The 19820-nt window shown below is 52.8% G+C and overlaps 7 protein-coding genes across 7 annotated transcripts; 2 read left to right on the forward strand and 5 right to left on the reverse strand.

Moving 5' to 3' along the window:
• Window positions 1-2100: 2100 nt before the first annotated feature.
• J4E92_007565 (uncharacterized protein) lies at window positions 2101-2601 on the reverse strand (the record flags this gene model as incomplete). Its single annotated transcript, XM_051498928.1, has 2 exons — window positions 2101-2426; window positions 2481-2601. The coding sequence occupies 2 exons, from the start codon at window positions 2599-2601 to the stop codon at window positions 2101-2103; spliced, it is 447 nt and encodes a 148-aa protein (XP_051350663.1).
• Window positions 2602-4709: 2108 nt separating this feature from the next.
• Window positions 4710-5282, reverse strand: J4E92_007566 (uncharacterized protein; the record flags this gene model as incomplete). The annotated part of the gene is made up of 1 exon (XM_051498929.1): window positions 4710-5282. One exon carries the CDS (start codon window positions 5280-5282, stop codon window positions 4710-4712), a length of 573 nt encoding a protein of 190 aa, XP_051350664.1.
• Window positions 5283-6984: 1702 nt separating this feature from the next.
• Window positions 6985-7636, reverse strand: J4E92_007567 (uncharacterized protein; the record flags this gene model as incomplete). Its single annotated transcript, XM_051498930.1, has 3 exons — window positions 6985-7130; window positions 7181-7308; window positions 7377-7636. The coding sequence occupies 3 exons, from the start codon at window positions 7634-7636 to the stop codon at window positions 6985-6987; spliced, it is 534 nt and encodes a 177-aa protein (XP_051350665.1).
• A 1263-nt stretch (window positions 7637-8899) lies between these two features.
• J4E92_007568 (uncharacterized protein) lies at window positions 8900-12753 on the forward strand (the record flags this gene model as incomplete). Its single annotated transcript, XM_051498931.1, has 5 exons — window positions 8900-9211; window positions 9383-10718; window positions 10830-11939; window positions 11985-12271; window positions 12322-12753. The coding sequence occupies 5 exons, from the start codon at window positions 8900-8902 to the stop codon at window positions 12751-12753; spliced, it is 3477 nt and encodes a 1158-aa protein (XP_051350666.1).
• A 921-nt stretch (window positions 12754-13674) lies between these two features.
• J4E92_007569 (uncharacterized protein) lies at window positions 13675-15011 on the forward strand (the record flags this gene model as incomplete). Its single annotated transcript, XM_051498932.1, has 2 exons — window positions 13675-13921; window positions 13975-15011. The coding sequence occupies 2 exons, from the start codon at window positions 13675-13677 to the stop codon at window positions 15009-15011; spliced, it is 1284 nt and encodes a 427-aa protein (XP_051350667.1).
• A 773-nt stretch (window positions 15012-15784) lies between these two features.
• J4E92_007570 (uncharacterized protein) lies at window positions 15785-16642 on the reverse strand (the record flags this gene model as incomplete). The annotated part of the gene is made up of 1 exon (XM_051498933.1): window positions 15785-16642. One exon carries the CDS (start codon window positions 16640-16642, stop codon window positions 15785-15787), a length of 858 nt encoding a protein of 285 aa, XP_051350668.1.
• Window positions 16643-17295: 653 nt separating this feature from the next.
• J4E92_007571 (uncharacterized protein) lies at window positions 17296-19466 on the reverse strand (the record flags this gene model as incomplete). Its single annotated transcript, XM_051498934.1, has 7 exons — window positions 17296-17493; window positions 17545-18235; window positions 18282-18574; window positions 18631-18885; window positions 18943-19076; window positions 19129-19263; window positions 19316-19466. 7 exons carry the CDS (start codon window positions 19464-19466, stop codon window positions 17296-17298), a joined length of 1857 nt encoding a protein of 618 aa, XP_051350669.1.
• Between the last annotated feature and the right edge of the window lie 354 nt (window positions 19467-19820).

The raw sequence follows: 19820 nt of genomic DNA on the forward strand, positions 1-19820 counted from the left end.
ATGATGATGGATGCTCGCATACGATCTGAGGGGAAGATATAGCGACGGGTTAAGAACATGAGTGGTGACGGACCGGAACTTATATGAACATGATAGCACTTGGATTGGGCTACTTGTTATCGATACATGACATATTGCCGCTAGTTCTTTTCTTATTTGGTCACGAACACCACGTCTTCACATCGATACCTTTTTGAACAATTTGCCCGGCGCACCTTTGCACGTGTACACCTTCTCCGAAGTGTCTATATAAACCGCTCCAAATCCTCACTCTTTTATTCTTCCAACACTACTTCCTACATCCTCACCATCAAAAGGTCTTGGAAAACCCCCATGTCCGCCGCTCGGCCCGCCCTTCTCAAAACGGCCTGCCAATCCTCCCATGTCCCGCCTTCTTCTCCATCTTTTCTACAAACCTCAAAAAAGAATCTGGAGCCTGTGATGACTTGGCCAGCAGACGGCAAAGAGACATCGGAACGTCTGCTCTATGCGACTGCGACTATCTTAAACGAAATTCCAAAACTCGGAGACCCTATGCAAATGTGCTGCTTCCAAAATAGCAACGACCATCGATATATGGTGTTCAGCCGGCGCTGAAGCACCCAGACCACCTGATGCTTCCGCCTTTTAAAGCCACCTTCTGCACAGCAGGATCTTTACTTTCCACTACCCTCCAAAACTATTCTCAATTCATCAAAGTTGAAAGTCGAACAAGACATGTCTGCTATCTCCTCTGGCACCAAAAAAGCACAGTTCGGGCTTGGATGTTTCGGCTGCGCTGTCGTGTCTTCGCGGACGGCACGAAAATACGAAGTCCAAAAAGGTCATGGTTGTTCGAGTTCGATCAAACCAAAGGACGGTTGTTGTGATGTTGGCAAGAAGACCACCCGATCTTACCAGAAAATGGTCTCTGCACCTGTCATGTGGAATCTTCCCGCGTCGGAGAGTATTTACTTCAAAGTTGATGTCACTCTGCGCATGACCTATCTTGACGCCGAGCGTAAATAAGTCACAAAACTTTACCTTCACTTAGTAATGTCTGGGTACCGAGACTCGGAGAAGGATAAGATGATCTAAGCCTGCGCCCAAAGACCACTACGTAAACTTCTTCTCTATGCTCCCAGACTTCCGTTGTTCAACCTCTTCCACATTGTTCGATATCAAAAATGAAGGTGGTAATTCTCATGTTGTTCGCTCGCTTCGCTCAAAATTCATCATCGGCTTCGGCATGTCCTTTCCCTGCGTGCCAAAAAACGCTAGCAGAATTGCATAACGTCGAGGCAGCCCAAATCCAAAAGGGGATGCCGACACTTTGATTTCACCAAAAGGACAAGATATGCCCGAAATCCTGGCTCACTTCGGTCGTCAAAAGCATTTGTGTCCATGCCATGTTCCAGAAGATTGTTTCCTCGTTGTCATTGCGCTCTACTAAAAGCCAGGTACTCAAGAAGCAAACCTAGACGTCTCATGAGCTTGGTGTGTCGTAGTTATCGATACTCGATTATTTGCACTTGAAGCCGGATACGTATGAGGGCTGCGCGATCAGTTCTACCTTTGCGCGCACGTACAAAAGTCTTGCAGGCACCGCAGTTCATCCTTCTTACTCTACCAAAATTTCGCATCTGCAATCCTAAGCCAGCGAAAAAAGTCCGTATGTTTGTCGGGATCTTTGCAACTCCAGAATAATGTTCTGACAAGTCGTATGAACTTGTCTCATCAAATCACAAACGTGAAGATTCACCAAAGTACTGTTGAGAAGATATGAAAGCAGCGAAAAGACTCCGAAATTTACCACTGCATACCCATGTGTCTGGTCAGCCTTTACAGGCTCGATTTATGGCGTTCTCAATTCATGGAAATGCCGATGCAGCTGTTCCATGCGGACGAAGAATACCAAAAGCCACACACTCGATTTGGATGTGTTCATCAGAGCATGAGCGCTGGCTCATAGCAGTCCGTAGCTGAAGAATTTCCACCCAAGAGTCTTTCCGGGCCCGCAGTCCATATTGAAGTCAAGAGAGAATTTCTTGTGAAGGCTGAGCTCAATACATATAACGAAACGAAGATAGAAGGTCTCCCTGCCTGATACTCGCCAACACCCTACTTGCAGTTCGTCCCCTTGTAAACGAACGTACCATCCGAGTTCTCACACCCACAACTCCCATCCTTCGGACTCTTAATGCACCCCGCGCCATCTCCCTCCTCCTCTCCCTCAACCCCCGCCTTCGCCCAGAAGAACGTCCAAGTCCCCGCTTTCTTACCCATCTTCTGCCCCGGCGCGCAGTTGTACGCTTCACACGTGCCGTACGGCCACCCGTGGTTACCGTCGTACTGGTGGTCTTGGGTGAAGACGGCAAAGGTCTGGCCGGACGTGCGGGTGTTGTGGCTGCATTCTGCGGCTTGGATGGCTTTGCTTGTTTTGATGGCTATGAGGGGGTTAGTTTATGGGAAGTTAAGGGTGCGGAGGCGTGAGAGCTTACGGGAGCAGGATGGGGCTGACGGGTAGCTGCCGTTTGTGTTGGAGGTTGCGGGGTCGAGGGTTGCGGTGACGCCTGTGGCTAGCATGAAGGCTGCTGCGATGGAGGATTTGGTAAACATCATTTTGATGTGGATGCTGGGTAACGAGCGTGTGGTGTTGTGAGTATGGAGTTGAAGCGGGTTTGCTTGGCTACAGCGGCCGAGTATCTTATACAACACCAACCCCTTCCATCACGGTAATGTGTTTTTCCATTTACATGAGAAGGAGTAGGTGATCCACAAACACGTACCACCCAATTACGCAGTCTTATGGGATTTGCGGTCTGGATGGTCTTGAAACGGACTAGACAGGGGTTGTGGGTGCGCAAAGCCACATTACTTCTTCATGTAGAGTGGAGGTGCATCGGATGTTTCGTGCCGCCAACGGGCCGAGCCTACTAATCTTCAATTCCCACATACTGGTGTCGGTGCTGCGACATGCTGCAGCGTGGAGACGTTCAGGTGGCCATAGGTCTTGTGCGTCAAACTCGCGGCGTCAACGTCGTCTCTAAACTCGGAACCATGACCGGCGTTCGACTTGAGGGTACTATCACATCGCGTTGCCTATGATGGGTTGCTCCCAGTTGAACATCGCTTATCCTGCACGGCATTAGTAATATGCGCCCTTCAGCATTACATGCACACTTCTCTCTTCTTACAAAAAGGCCTTGATCGAGGCCGTCGCAGGAGGCATTAGCCCAAAGACACGCGAGGAAATTCAGTCTCCCAACCTGCCTCGATTTCGTATAGCCTACCCATACTCAAACGAGCTAGCGCCAACAAGTATGAAAGCCCTCGGGCTCGCAGCCGAAGCTCAAACGGCGTATGTTCGCGATATACTGCAGCCGGTACCTTCACCAACTGAGTTGCTTATCCGGGTAAGAGCCATAGCGCTCAATCCTGTTGACTCACTATACGTTGCGCATCCACCGGGCAGCTCCAGGCGCACCGTTGGAAGCGACTTCGCTGGAATCGTAGTCGAAGCAGGTTGGGCATTGACTGGGAAAAAGAGCAGCAGCTCTAAAAACATGTTAGAAAAGCCTCGAAATAGGAACGACATGATCAAGTCTAAGTAACTCTGAAAAGCAGGTGGTGCGTCCTCTAGCGCTTTATTCTGTAGGCTCCTAGGATATAATTATCGCAAGCTGGCTTAGAACCTGTAGACAAACACGTGTGTACACAGCAATATGTTTCTTAACCGACACCGGGGCTGAGACCAACACTGCGGTGGCATTCGCGCTTCTACGCCGCTCCAGCACATCAACAACGTCGCTTGCTGCAAATCGTTTCACAATCACAATCGCATCCGTCGTATAGCGAGATGAAAACCGCTACTGTGCAGGGCAGTGGAGCAATCCCACAGGCTGGGAGTTCGCATCGTCCTGACCTGGACCTATTCACTACACCAAGTTACGCCTCTTAAGATTCCAGGCGTAAAAGTCAACGTATCGACGAGATAAGTGGCGCATCCCTTGCTCTTGTAATGGAACCGTGATTGCTGAAGTCGACTCCACCAACAGTATGGTGGCTTCTGACATCAGCAGCACTGAGCGACAGGCTCGTCACAATCGCGTCAGAGAGATCTGTATGGTAGACCCTTCACCAAGCCGATCAGTCAATCGGAGACGGCATTGGAAAGACCCGAGCAGTCTTCCAGATGAGGACGTTGTGGCGCCGTACCAATAGGACATCGTGGGATGGGTAAGTCGGTACGGCGCGGCTCTGCGACCGGGAAGGATGGTCCAGGCCGATGCAGCTTCCGGGAACCGAGATACGGCGTAGACGTCAGTCGATGAAGGCGTAGCGAGCGGCACGATGTGATGTGATGTGATGTTGAAGGTTGCACGACAGCTGCGCAGATGCTGGCGCAGCGGTTCTCCCCATGCCGCTAACCGGATTCGCCGTGTGCCCCACACCCGCGTCATCATTGGTTGAGTCCGCGGTCTTCGGTTTGTCCCAGCAAGCAGGCAAAAGGTTTGCGCAATACATAGTAGTTCGCTGATGATACATGGATCAGATGTTCCATTTATGTGAGACAGCTTGCTTCAAAAGCACAGTTGGTTCCAGCACAGCGAGAATTGCAGTTTTAGCCAAAACTACCAGAGACGCCGCTTCCAATTTACACCAACGCTTCACCTATACTACCATCCAAAGATACAAAACGCGTTTGAATCAGCCTGGGAGCTGCTCAACTACTGCGGGTCCGTCCACCCGTCCTCCCTCCCGACCACCTTCTCAACCTCCTTAACCACCTCCTTCAACGGCTTCAAAATCCTCCTCTGATAAATCACCACAATGCACTCCACATCCCACATCTCCAACTCCCCGTTCTTAGCCCCCTTGTATTTGCCCAACAGCCCAAGCCCCTCCGCAACATCCCCAACAGGCCCCTGCGCCGACCTAAACTTCTGCACTGCGCGCGACCCATCTTGATAAACACCCTGGCTCTTCTTTACAAACAACTCGATAGCCTTTCCCCGCTCGATCAGCGACATCAACCCCAAGTCGTGGAATACCTCCACTTGTGCGTCGATATGCGACTTCACGGTTTTTAGCAGCGTCAAAGTTTGGTTGGCGTCAGAGCGTGTCATGACGGTGCCGTAGATGCTTTTTACTTGGCGGGCAAGTCGTTTCTGTAGCTGGAGATGGTGTTTCTTTGATGCTAGAGTTTCGAAATCGGGGTCGGAGTCGTAGGCGAAGTCGGTTTGGGGTGCGGTGGCGTTGGCCATGCGGCCTTTTATGTAGAAGGATGTGAAGCCTGGCATTGTGGGTGGAATATGGATTGAGGTTTGGGTGGTATGATGGTTGATGGATGAAAGTCGTTTGGTGGTTTAGTGGTTGAGGAGAGCAAATGGGGTGAACACTTGGTGAGGCTCAGAGACCGAGTCGTTATATAGATGGAAGGGAGCGTTAGTGGCAAGTATCGAGGTGCTGGTTCCTGCTTGTTGCTTGCATGCAGCAGTGAGTTTGCGCTGTGCATGAACGACCGCGTACTTCGAGGTCACAGTGGTTTCCACTTCACAAGGAGTGAAAGTCATGAGATGGGGAATGAACGCGAAGATCTAGGTTGATCTTCCGGGCTTCGCGCTCGAGCTTCAAGTCTTCGCGGGATACTTTAGGTCTGTAAATTAGTTGGTTGGCAAGTCGATAACGGTGGTTTGTCAGGGCTGTTCGTCGGAATGGTCGTCTCCATGCTCAACCATGGTAGCCAAGGAGATCTAGGTTGATGAGGCTACATGGAACTGCAAAGAGTCAACGCTTACGATAGTAGTCAAAGTTAAAGAGCAATGTACACCTAGGATATCATCATAATACATTGAGTTTACATACTCATTGTGTCCTCTCGACGTTGTCTACAACACCAGCACGTACAACTCCAGCCTTGCAGCCGCAGAGAGAACAGTCTTATCCCACGATGAGGATGATGACCGCAAGAACCGCAGCTATACCGACGCCGGTTGCCGGTTCAATGGCGGCGATAATGCCGATTGCAAGGACGCTCACTGCCAGGCTATACTTTATGACAGGGTCAGAAGCTGCGTAAGGACATCCACGTGTATAACAGTTTGTAGTAACGCTGCCTACTGTCCAGTCGGCTGTAAGGGATGGGACAATTTGGTGGCGGGGGTAGGCTAGACTCAATGCATGAAGTCTTTCCAGTCTGCGCCTGGACGCGCGCAGGGTGCTGCATTTACAGGCGGCTGTAGAGAAGTGGGCTGTTCTCATAGTGAAGTTGAGAAGTTTTGGAGTTGTCGTTGTGGGTGCTTGAAATCCGAATCAAATGTTGTGGACGGTATGAAAGACTAGACAAAAGAAGCAAATGTTAATGTTGCAGGCTGTTCACAGTGCAACTTCGCAGTATGGTGTAACTCAACGCCGATGAGGGGTGATACACAATGTTTGATAGTGGTTGGAAAGACGTACCAGGCCGTGATACCTGTACTCCCGCTTGGTATCGTTGTTAGCAGGTCGACTTGGGGCGTGGAAGGATGATGTTTCGACGTCACAATGTACAAAGTGAAAGAGTGGCGCATCTTGTCATTCTGGATCGAATGAAAGTTGAATGTATTGATGAGAAGCCCCAAGCAGCAAAACAATGCCGGGATAAGTGTCGCAAACGATTGCTCTTCGTCCCCGGTGAGGCTCAAAATGCCAAGTCACGTCCCCCCATACTTGCCCTTATTACCAACCTTGTGCTGTCGCTGTCGAAGCATGGGGGATGCAATCTCGAGTCAACCTTGGAAGTACCGATACTCTCCAGACCAATGGGATTGTCATACGTGGTGAAATTAACTGAAACGGTTCAAGAACCGCCTGGGGGCGAACATGGAACAATCCCGATGTGTTGACGGGCCGCTTTCGACATGTTATCCAGTTCTCTCATGGCGTCATCCAAAAGGTGCATGCAACGGTACAGAAATCCAGGAGTGTACTATCGAAGCCGATCCTCTGTCCGAGAAGTCAGCTTTATGGGCCCGTGACCATCTTGTTCAACTTTTCCAACTCACGCATTTTGTTCAGCTCGTCCAGGATCAACTGGAGCTCGTCCTCGTCCATGTTCAGCGAGGGAATGAGGGTGGTGGCCTCTTCTGCGGTGTCCGGGGTAAGCGTTCCTAGCAACCTTGTCAGCACCACGTCCATTCCCTTCCGATTCGTGTATTACCAAGCAGTGCCTTCTCGACGACGGAGATCTCAGGGTGCGCATCGAAGAGGGCAGCGATCGAGTGCAGACTGTCTTCCTCCTTGTAGCGAGCGAAGTTGTCTAGGTAGTCGAGGAACTGTGTGATGGTTCTGCTACAGTCAGTCCTGGCTCTTTCCTTGACGCTCCCCTTGTGTCGTGTCTTCTCGAGGCGACTCACATGCTGTCGTTGTATATCCTATCGCGCAGAGGGTTGTTCTCGGGGTCCTTCTTCTTCCGGGCCTCGTGGACAGCTGTGACGACGGCGCGCGCTTCGGAGACGGAGAGGGCGTGGACGTCTTCAAAGTCGCCCAGCTTGATCTCAGAGCCCATCTCCTCCTCTTGCTGCACCGGGGGCTTCGGGCGCGAAACTAGCCTTGGGGCCTTGAAGACGGGTGGCTCCTGCCTCTGGGGCGGCGCGTGTTCTCCCTCTCCTTCCATGGCGAAGGGGTGTAAGGGTATGTGGTAGGCTGGTAAACGACGGTAGGCAAAGGTATAGACGCGGTCAGTGAGTTGTGATGGTCTTTGTTGGATATGCGCAGGTTCTTCGGGCGGCGCGCGAGCTCGGTCCTGCTAGTAAAAGCGGCGGAGCTAGAGTCAGAGCGGGTGAGAGCGAGTGAGACTTGTAAAATGGCAGTGACGACGGACGTGCCTTCCAAACGCGAACAGCAGCCTCACCTCATGGAAGTCGCGACTGTCGAGATCTCAAATGCCAAGACTCTCCGAAAGCGCTAGCGACACCCATGAACCTTGAAACGAACAGCCTTCCCCGCCCGGCGCGCTGACTTTCGTCGGCCTGCAGACGGCCTGCAGTGCGTTATGCTCCAGGAATAGCCTGCCATGTACCGAGGATGCTGAGGGAAATATCTCGTGTGTGCGCTGGACGTATAATATCTTGTGTAACGTCTTCACAACCCACCAGCTAGCCGCATGCGCACCGGCAGCGCAGAACAAGTGCATAATGGCATACTAATGCCGGCTCTCTTAGAGGGCTAAAATAAGCTCAAGGGGTCCCAAGGCGCCGATGCTGCTGCCGGCCATCTGCCTGTACATCGCAATCAGCGTGCACCAAAGCGGCTAGCGCCGTCTGCACCATGCAGTCCACTCCTCGAACATTGACCACAGCCGCAGTGACACAGGAACAACCACCAGCCTCACACCCCAAGCCGCCTCCTGCGAATTTTCCGCCAAGCGACCTCTGATTGCGCTTTTGCGAGTTGCATGTCCGGTGCTGCTCCCTCTTGCTACTTGCCTTGCCCGCCCTGACCGCGTTTCATCCACCGCTCAGGGTCCTCGTCCTATGCCCCCCATAGCACGCCGGGCCTAATTCACCACACGCCTGCTCCTCCGCGGCGACCGCATGCCGTCCGAGTTGCTTTTGCGCCCATTGTACATAGCATCCCTTACACCCAGTCCAGCCCGCCCTGCCAGACGCCGCGCATTGCTAGACAGAGCGCGCTCGCCAACGCATCGCCGCCCTTCTACCCTTGGCCACCTCCCCGGGTAGATCCACCGCGACTCGACACCCCTCGTCCGCGGCACCTCCTACCAACGCCGCAGCTCATCCGACAAACGTACTCTGACAAACCCGTCCCTGCCACCTCTCGCCTCCCTGTCGCGCGCCCCTCCCACCTCGGCTACGCCACGCACCCGTTCCGGACCCTGCATCGAAGTGGAGGATTGTCGAAGCTGGCGTAACTGGACATGGGAACACCGGCGGAGGGACCGCCTCCGATGGATCACCAGGGCGCCCAGTCACAGTACAACTACGACCCGCGCAACAATGGCCTCTCCAGACGCGCCACCGACGAGGCCGCATCCTCGTCAACCAGTCTTGCGCCCTACGACCGCACCAACTACCCCCCGCGATCGTCGACCGATCCAGGGGACCAGAACCAGCCCGTCGCCAAACCCAAGCGAAGCGGGAAGATATGTGGAAAGTGTGGGGAAGGACTGACTGGACAATTCGTGCGAGCCTTGGGCGACACCTACCATTTGGAATGCTTTACTTGTCACGTAAGACACCCATGTTGTTTTCTGGATTGGAGGAGTTGGGCGTTCGCACGTCCGTCGCTCTTCAGCGACAGGATCGCGCGCATCGCTGTTCTGGATGGACTGCTCCAATTGTCTCGAGCGCCATAATTCTCTACATAGCATGTCTGATCACAGTGCTGACCTGCCTTCTAGGACTGCGGTAAAATCGTTGCCTCCAAGTTTTTCCCCGTACCCGACAAGCCACCCGGCCAGTACCCCCTCTGCGAAACCGATTATTTCCGACGTCTCGATCTGCTCTGCTTCGAGTGCGGGCAAGCCTTGCGCGGCTCCTACATCACAGCGCTAGACCGGAAATACCACATTGAGCACTTTACCTGTTCCGTGTGTCCGACCGTTTTCGGCGCCTCGGACAGCTACTACGAGCACGAGGGCAGCGTCTACTGTCACTACCACTACTCCACTAAATTCGCCCAGCGGTGTAACGGCTGTCAGACATCGATTCTGAAGCAGTTCGTCGAGATCTTCCGAAATGGACAAAACCAGCACTGGCATCCGGAATGCTACATGATCCACAAGTACTGGAATGTCAGGCTTCATTCCACAGGCCAGCCTGTCATCGAGCGTCTGCAGGATGCCGATGGCGACGCGACAGATGAGGTGCGCGAGAGCGTCCGCCAACAGGAGGAAGAGATCGAAGCCAAGGTCAACTGGATCTGGAAGACTCTTTCGGCTTTCGAGGAAAAGTCCGCGACCTGCATCTCCGACATGCTCCTGCACGTCAGTAACGGTGCTTACGTCGACGGTGTCATGGCAGCCAAAAAGTTCATTGTGCACGTCGAACTGCTTTTCGCGGCCGCCGACGCGCTCGATGCGCAATTGATCGTCAGGACACCCAAGGGATTGACCTATTCGCGCGAATCAAAGCTACTTTGTAAGAAAGTGGTAGCCTTCTTCGCGCTTCTTACCCAGTCCCAGGGTACTGGCGTGCGACGACTGGGCGTGACCCAAGAATTGCTGTCCCTGGTTACTGGCCTAGCCCACTACCTGAAGCTCCTCATCCGCATATGTCTGCAGGGTTCTCTAAAATTAGAGCGCGAGACCCGGAGCTCCACCGGGTTGACCAACTTCCTTACCCAAGTAAACTCACTCGATGCGCGGTTGGAGGACGAGGCCCAAAGAGACCAGGCGGCTGAGTCCGCGCGGCTCGTCCCAAGATGGGCCGACGCATGTCCAATATGCGATGCCCAGGTCGAAGACAAGTGTTTACACCTGAACAACATGTCGTACAATTACAGCTGCATGGTCTGCCGGGGTTGCAATGCCGACTTGCGCCATAGCCCTCAGAGCGCTTATTGGAGTAAATCGAAGCGAAGCATCTTCTGTCCGGCATGTGCAGCAGCGCAGCCAGACGCTGAGAACGGTTTCGAGCAGGTCACCAAGCTGCGTCAATACGTGCACCTACTAAACGTGGCGCATGCGCGTCTCATGGCGACCCTGCGATCCAGTGGCGCATTGCCACACACTTCAGGTAAGAATAACTCTCCGTAACAGATCACCTCGTCACCACTCATCTTGACACTCCGACTCAGATTTCTGGAGCCGCTTCCGAGATTACATTCGTCCCACTAATGACTTGTAGATGATCCCAACCTGGCAGGCTATGATTCCACACAGGGACATCGCCTTGGGGATGACCCGCCGCATTTGCGACCGGACACACGATCAAAGTCGTATGGAGGGACATCAGCAACAGACAGTCAAAACAGCAATAACGCCGCCTACGAGCAATCCATGTCCGACATCAAGCGCCTACGATCGACTCGACTTGACAAGCACCTATCCAACACGATGAAACGTGCGCGCGCATCACGAATAATTGACGGTCCAGAGGGTCTCGAAGGAGAAGGACAAATGCGAGGAGGAATGCAAATCGTCCAGGAACGCGAGCTAGGAGGCGACGCCGACGCTGTAACACTCGCTGTGAACTCTCTCGCTTTAGACGACATTGCTCGCATGGCTGCGTTGGAGCAGCAACGAGAGCAACGTCCAAATGCATTCCGCGCTGGTGGAAGCGCACTACTGGGACGAGAAGATCAACCGAAGCTGCAGAATGGCCATCGTCGCGACTTCTCTGGCGCCCAGGATCTACAACAGATGACCGAAGGTCGCTCGCGAACCTACTTTTCGGAGCTCTCGCCTCTTGAGTACTTCAAGCTGAAGGGCCTTGCAGTACTCCAGCTTGGCCTCTTGCTCGACGACAACCAGTACAACCAAGGCGATCTGCTCGATCTCATCGAGTCGAAGAAAAACAACTTCTGGGGCAAGATCGGGTTCGGCAAAGCGTTCAAGGCCGACAAAAGCAAGCCGAAGAAGGGTGTTACAGGAGTCGAGAAGCCAGTTTCCGACAAAGCAACTTTCCGACAATCGCTTGAGTACCTCGTGGAAAAGTATGGTGATGAGTGCACGGAAGGTGTAGGACCGGGCGCTCTCAAAGTTCCAGCTCTGCTTCAGGATTGTATCACTGCGATGAGAAGTATGGACATGTCCATCGAGGGTGTGTTCAGGAAGAACGGCAACCTCAAAGCTCTACGCGAACTTGAGGAAGAGATTGACGCTCACGGTGTTCAGAAGGTCGACCTGAATACCAAGAACCCGGTCATACTCGCCAATCTCCTAAAGCGCTTCCTCAGGTTGATGCCTGAGCCGGTATTGACATTGAAGCTATATAGGCTGTTCATGGTGGCTAATGGTGAGTCGCTTCATTTTACCCGTCGTGCTTGACTAACAGTAGCAGACATTGAGGATGAGGCACAAAGAAAGAAGGTCTTGCATCTCGTGCTTTGCCTGCTGCCCAAGGCCCACCGCGACACAATGGAAGTCCTATTCTGCTTCCTGAACTGGGTTTCATCGTTCCACACTGTGGACGAAGAGACAGGCAACAAGATGGACACTTGGAATATCGCCACCGTAATGGCTCCCAACATTCTGCGAGAGAGCAATGACAAAGAAGTCAAGAGCGTGGATCAAGGCGCGGTCAAGGTCGTGTTTGATCTCATCGAAAACAACGATGAGTTCTCGGAGGTATGTTGCTCCGCCATACTACCAATCCACTTTCATACTAACGTCAACAGGTACCTCCCGAGATCATGGAACTACTCAGCGATGAAGTGTCCGACATGAGCGCGAAGGAAATCATGCGCCAATGGGAGCAGCGGGGGAAGAACCCTCTGTCAGCTCCTACGCCGTCACCCAGAGACCAAACCGGCACAGCTTCCAGGAAAGACCAGCGCAATTCGCCTCAAGTTACGACGGCGGACAACAACCCCTCGGCTCAAGCTGGCGAAGCGTCCGTTCGCCAGATCCCCGGCGGGGGTGCTCAGCCTATGGGCAGCAATCAGCACAGCCCCACACCAGGGTACGACCGGAATACACCCAACCCTGCATTCGCCCAGAACTCCCAAGCTTCTTCCGACGGCCACCGCACTGCATCGCCTCATCGGCACAGCTACCGCTCGCCCGGCTTCCAAAAACACACACAGATTGGCACCGCGGGCGCTGGATGAGACACGACCACTCTCTTTTTGGAACCCTACCCGGAGTACAAGGCGTTGATTGCATGCAACCATCTATGCATGGCTTGGAGCGAAAAGCATTCAATGAGCGGCGAATTCTATTCTATACCCCTGGCCAGAGTCTACGTTATGACATCTAGACTGGCCCAGTCCATCTTCTCACGCATCGGCTTGGCATAAGTTTGACGAAACCTGTTTGATTGCATTGTAGGGCATCCTGCGCTTTGCGCGATGCGTTACTGGAAGGAACAACATTTTTTTGCTGGCAGCATTGGTAATGGGCGTTTTTCTGGGTAATCACATTTGTGCCATATACGATCTTGGCATTGTTTACTGGTGAGCGCGATTATGCGCGTGCGAGTGCGGAGTGCTTTGTAGAGGTGGTGTTTGAGAGTGTGAAGAGTACTACGGATTTGGGGGATGGGTGGACTTGCATGGCCGAAGCTGCATGGGAGCTGCATAGGCTGCTGCAGTAGAAGTCGAGCCGAAGGTGGAGATAATGTACGAAGTCGCGCGGTGTAGTCTTCAAGGACTTATGTTGCCTACTGTTGGTAGATGGCTTTAGAAGCTGGTGTAGGTATCTGATCATTCTCCCACTCTCTACGTCATCTTTTGTTCTTGTTGTTTACGGTGCGAGGGACGCGCTTTCCTCCTCATCTTCACCGTGCTTGGCACTTGCCGCTCGCTAGCACTCACCTTCATGAAGCTTCCCTCACGTCCTCTGCAGCGAAACATCACTTTACTGCGTGTTTTCTTCCTTCCCTCAATCTTCTCACGCAGGCGCCGCATTCGCTGCGTGCTGCCCAAGGTCATCGCTTCGCAGCACTACCTGCCTTATGGGAGGCTTCAGACGGTAGCTCTCTTCGCCCGCATCAGCCTGTGCTTGTACTTGTATCACGCGTCGCGCGCACGATGGATCCCGCCACTACCAAGGTCATACTTGGGCTCCATCGCGAGGACCTGAACGCCGCCCTTCAGAGCCTGTCCAAAACCAGCCCTGACGACCGCGAAGGGGCCGCTTTCGCCGCGTTTCGCGATGAGCTCATGAAGGGCTGGAACAAGTTACACGATGCAGTCTTTACACTCATCATCGTTCGGGAAGACAACGCTGTCCGAGAGGCCTTTACGCGGTACTCGGGTGAAGCGCAGCAGGTTGATCGTGAGTACAAGCGTTTTGATTATGGCACATGAGTCAATGCTGACACTATGAAGGCAACTACGAGATGGCTTGCAGCTTTGCAGGTCTGCCGGTGCCTCAACGCCCTGCGGTAACGAACGATCACGGAACACATAGAATCGCGGCAGATCAGCAGTCCGAAGGCGTGAACGGCGGGACGCTCGCTCAAGAAGCTCCCCGCTTCAGCTCCGTTGGGACGCAAACGGCACGTACCAAGACCAAGCCTCCTGTCGGAAACAGCTGGTGGCCAGCCTTGTCACTGAATAGTTTCAAGCGTTCGCGCGTTGAAGATGCGGATGATGAAGACAAGAACTCATTCACACCATACACGCATGAGTCTACACTCAAGAAACGGACCGCCTGCGTTGAGCCGACAACACTTAGAGAGGAAGATGACGGGCGAACCAAGCGAACCAAGCTTGGATCAGAGGCCAGCACTACTCTAATCCATGCTACCGCCAATGCCGCCTCGTCCAGCACAATCGGCAATGAAGATCATGGTCTCCCTGCAGCGGGATCCGGCACTATCATGTCCCGCAAATGCTCTGCGTGCTTGGACATGCACCCCATCCGAGACACAATCCAGCTCCAATGCAAAAACACTGGTGACGCTGAGGCTCATGCATACTGCCGCGACTGTCTCATCCACCTCTTCGAAACTTGCATCACGGATTCTTCGCAATTCCCACCACGATGCTGTAATCAGATCTTACCGGTCTTTGCCTGCATCCCTTACTTGCCGCCTGGTCTCTTCGCTCGATTTGTGGCCAAGAGAGAAGAACTGGAGACACCAAACCGAACGTATTGCAGTAATGCTCTCTGCTCGAAATGGATCAGACCTGTCAACATCGTAGCAAACGTCGCGACATGCCCAACATGCATCCAGACAACCTGCGAGACTTGCAAACGTGGGCAACATGAAGGTCTCTGTCAAGACGATACAGATGTGAAGAAACTCATGGATGTGGCTAAGGAGAAGCAATGGCAGACTTGCCCCAATTGCAACGAGATGGTAGAGCTCAAGGGTGGCTGTCTTCACATCACGTACGTACCTACTTCCATGCGCGTCTGATACGTTTGACTGACTTTCTAGATGCCGCTGCCAACACCACTTCTGCTACCGGTGTCAGGCGCCATGGCGTACATGCAATTGCGGAAAGAATGCGCGCCGCATTGCTGATGTACCAGTACCCACCAACATTGCCGCCCCAAACGTCGTCGATCCTGCGAATATGGCACCAACCGTACCAGCGTTCTTTGCTGCACCAGTGGCCGCCAACAATGCTCCCTTCTACGTTACAAACCCTGCTCACGTCGTACCTCCTGTCCCACCGTTTGGCTTTGCACCAGCTGTGTATGCCCCCGTACCGAACGCTCCCATCTTTCAGCCTCAACTGCATGTTCCAGTACAGTTTCAACCCTTCGGTCAGCATCTGCAGCAATACCATCCTCGAGCCGATGACCACGAGTTTAGGCGATTATATTGGAGCAAGGGCGTCGACACCACATGCGATAACTGCAGGCAACAGGACAGCTGGGTCCATGGCTGTAATTATAGAGGATGTGATGTGCGGGTTTGTCGGCGATGCACGAAGCGTCACTATCCCAACTCCACTACTACCTGAACGGCTCCGTATACATCTCGAGCCCAACACATGTCAGGCCGAGAATCTTAGTTAACATGTTGCTCAAAGATAGGTCGTATACTACCTGTATAGATAGCTAGCTGTTTGAACGCACATGCATGGCACTCTCCAGAAAGCATGTATATAAATACAGCATAGCATAGTAGTTAGTTGACATCGGATCTAAATTCCCCTAATGCAACTCTCACTTCACAAAGCTCTATTTCTTGACCGCAACAACGAACAACCTCGGGTATCCCAAAAGCACCTTCCCATCCGCCAACTCTAGATACTCGCCCTTCAGTCCCCTCTCATACTCCTCCAAAAACGCCTTCTTTACCTCTTCTCCTTCAATTCTATTCAGATAAGGCTGCAACCCCGTTCCCTTGACCCACTCCACAATCGCGCCAGCATCCTTGAGCACATGCATATATCTCGTCCTCCACACATTAACCAAACTCGCCTCTCCCACCAACGCATTATAAAACGCACTCGGCTCCTCAATAGGATCCAAATCCGGTCTTGTCGTATCCTTCAAACCTCCAATCTGCGTATCCGCGAAGGAGTCCGACCACGCTTTCCCTGATTGCAACGCCGTCTCACGCATCATCCGGTGCGAGGGCTCGTGGTAGTTATCCGGGACCTGGATAGCCAGCACGCTCCCGCTTTTCAGCGAGGAGAAGAGGCGCGCGAGCGTGGGTATGCGTTCGGAAGACCGGAGCCAGTGGAATACCGCGTTGCTGAATAGCACATCCACGTCTCCATCTGCTTTGAACGTCGCTAGATTCCCTCGCACGAAATCCACGCTGTTTTTGCCTTCGAACTCCGCGTTTGCCTTTTTCAGCATGTCGGGGCTGCTGTCCATACCCGTGATGCGCGCAGAGGGAAATGCATCGAGGAGGACTTTTGTGCTGTTCCCTGGTCCGCAGCCGAGGTCGTAGATACGCGGGTTGGGCTTATTGGTGATGTTTGGTTGGATTTGCGAGACGAGGTCGTAGACGGCGCGGAGGCGCTCGTTGTTGAATTTGAGGTATTGGGTTGCTGACCAGTCTTTTTTTGGTAGGGGTTCTGTTGACATGGTGGGGGTGGAGGTGCTGAAGGGCTGGTGTTGTTGGTGATGGCTGTAGAGCCTTGGCTGTGGTTGGAGTGCTTTTTGTGATTGAGTGTCGTGGGGTGTGTGCCGTTGGTTAAATGGATACGATGTTGTGACGATGGTTGATAGACTGCGGATATGTATCCGCGGGTGTAGTGCGGCTAGGCGGGCCGATTGAAGGGTTCGCGAACTACGGAGGAGTGGGTAGGCCATCTGCGCAGAATATTTGCATCAGCTGGGGAAACGGCTAATGATGCTTGAGTAATGCTTGAGGTGGTTAAGTATGTACAAGGAGTGACAAGCTCTTCGGAAAAGCGCCGTGCTGAGGTCTGGAAGCTCAGCTCAGCGAATCAGATGGCATGTGTGGGGTACGAGGCTAGCGGATGGGGTTAAGATCGGCGTATGTCCGGGGTGACGCATCACCGAAGAGGCCTTCAGCTTATTATATGTAGCCGGAAAAGATACTTTTGCAATTTCAGAAGACGCATTTTCGTAGTGGGTCAATTTTACTTCCGTTCTATCAAAGAAGGCTCAATGTTGGTCACGATATGTCTTGCTACCGCACATTACCTCCTACGGGAGAGGACACAAGGAAAGCTAACGACTCTGAAAACGAACTTGCTGAAGGCGCAAAGGCACTAGAATCGTGGAGGCATCATTCCCGGACGACTCATCTTGTCACCACCAGACTTGCCTGCCGTGATCTCGGGATAAGCTGTGCTTCCATCGTCGTATTCGATCGGCTCTTCGTCGTTGTCTGGCACGCGCGCGCTGGTGCTGAAGACCTTGACTGAAAGAGTCTTTTGGTCTGGGAACTTTACACGTTCACCATTTTGCTAGAAGCATAAGTCAGTTTTGATATCAGCCATGAGGTTGGGTGAACTTACATCGTAAACATTCCAGGTCAACTTCTCAGTCAAGAAAGGCACCACGTCGCTGGGCTCCAGGCTCTTCAAGCTCTTGTTCTCAATCTGCTCGATGAGATAAGGTGTGATACTTGTTGTACCGTTCATCAACTTCTCCGGTATCGAGGAATCTTTCTCGGTGTGCACATCGTCGAGTCGCTCCGGCATCAACATCATCCAGCTTCCTACGTCGACGACTGGATCGGAGTTGAACATGCCGCCTAGTGAATACTTCACGATGAATGACGGTGGGAGCCTGGAAGCGATCGCTTGTGTCTCGATAGTCCAATCGGTGTAGGTGCCGTTGCTGTTCTCGAGTGTTTCTCCGAATGGCGTTGGCTTGGTACTCATGACTGTAACTTTGCTCTGTGCGCGGGCGCGTCCACTGTACATCCTTGCAATGCTCGCTGTGACATCTGCCTGGTAGGCTTGGTCTGATGCGAACTTCCAACGCCGTGTTTCCGGGTAGGCATAGCCTAGGACAGTGGTGTTGCGACAGTCGTTGAAGGTCATGAATTTGCCGGGATCCTTTCTGAATGGGAGGAGTTCAGTGTTTGCGTCAACGTCTTGGTAGTCGTCAAGATAGACGTTGCCGTGCGGTCCTATGCTTGACTTCTCCATCCAGAGATCGGGGTGCGCTCCCTGGTATAATGCGAGTAGGCGGTCGACGTTGCTGACGGCTGTTAGCTTATGTGATCCTAGTGATTACGCGCACTTACGCATGATGTAACATGAAGAGGGGTTCGTATGACGAATACTCCAGCGGCCACATATGACCAGGTGAAGAGGTGGTGGGATCGTAGCCACCGCCGATAACGCCGTGTATCCAGCCATGCGGGTCTTCTAGTATACTAGAGAATCGCGAGAAAGTGCTCGCTCGGAAAGCAACACCAACCTGAGATATCAGATTGGTGGACTGGGCATTGAAGGCACTGACAAACATCGATTGTCGTGATGTCGCATTGGCGGTCGCGTCACTCGGCCATCGTATCGTCGAACTCATAGAGGCCCACTGCATGATAAATTAGAAACTTTGTACCTCGATGTTCCAAGATTGAGATCGCTTACCTTTTGATCAAAGCCAGCGGGTATGGGGTTGAACTTGTAGGAATACAGCGGATTTGACACCACTGTTAGACTGCCGTCCGTATCCGTCACCGCTATATTGGGGGCTGTAAAGAAGTCGGGAACAGGGCCAATGGTGGTACCTTGGGCCCAGTCCCAATAAGGTATGCGGAATTCATTTGCTGCCTTGAGATACCGTTCGATCTGATCGGCGGGTGCCTTTTTAGCGATATCGTAGACATGGCTTGACAGTGATTGCTACAATGAGTCAGTATCATTGTCGTCATCCTTTTATAGGAAGGTGAAGGCGCTCACCTCGAATAGCGCCAGGTATGGGCGATGCCAACCCAGGAACAACTCATTGCCATGTGGGCAGTAGCCAGCCTTGCCAATCTTGTTTTTCTTTCCTGGTGCATCACCCCAGACATCGTAAGGCCTTCCATGTATCGCTGGGGTGTATGTTAGTAAGTGTTGAGCCATGCTGATAGCGGATGTACTCACATGCAATACCGTAGAACGAGGTGGGATTGTTCTGGGAAGTTGTATGGAGTTGTCGCAGCGCCAAGATGTACAGAGTCCATTGGTCTGGCGCGTTGTTCTTCAATTCCCTCACTTCCCGGCGCACGTACACATTCCCTGTGAAATGTTAGTGGCGATCCATAGACATGTGGTCTAGCTGAGTACTTACCGTTTTCATCTCGCGACTTCACTCCGGTAACTACGCCCACTGCGGACTGACGGACGGTATGAGAGCTCTTTCTTTCCGATACAGGCTTACACGTGACGTATGATATCAAAAGCCACGGTATTAAGTATCGAGCGAGCCACGGGATGAGCATGGTGAGCGACTGTGGCAGCAAATGAAAGGTATATCTGCGGAGAGCCGGTCAGAGGGGAGCAAAGAGACATATATTTGTACATCAGAGCCTGCAGTCCCTGCGTGTAAAACAGACTAGCCACATTGAGGTCATATGCGGTGAGAGTGAGTGACGATCGCGCCTGTCATCCACAGTCGAAATACTAGGTTTAGGAGCCCAAAATGAAAGCAACTGGATGTTGCATAGGGACGCGATACGACAGCAGAGCGTATTGCGGACCAGAGTTGTCGGTCTTCCAGACCTGTGTTGTTGTTGTGATGACAAGAGATGTGGTAGCGAAAACGTGCCCTGAACCAAGGAATTTGCTGGGCGAAA

The sequence above is a fragment of the Alternaria infectoria genome (assembly GCF_024043175.1).
Source record: "Alternaria infectoria strain BMP 0036 chromosome Unknown scaffold_13, whole genome shotgun sequence".
NCBI classification, from domain to species: Eukaryota; Fungi; Ascomycota; class Dothideomycetes; order Pleosporales; family Pleosporaceae; genus Alternaria; species Alternaria infectoria.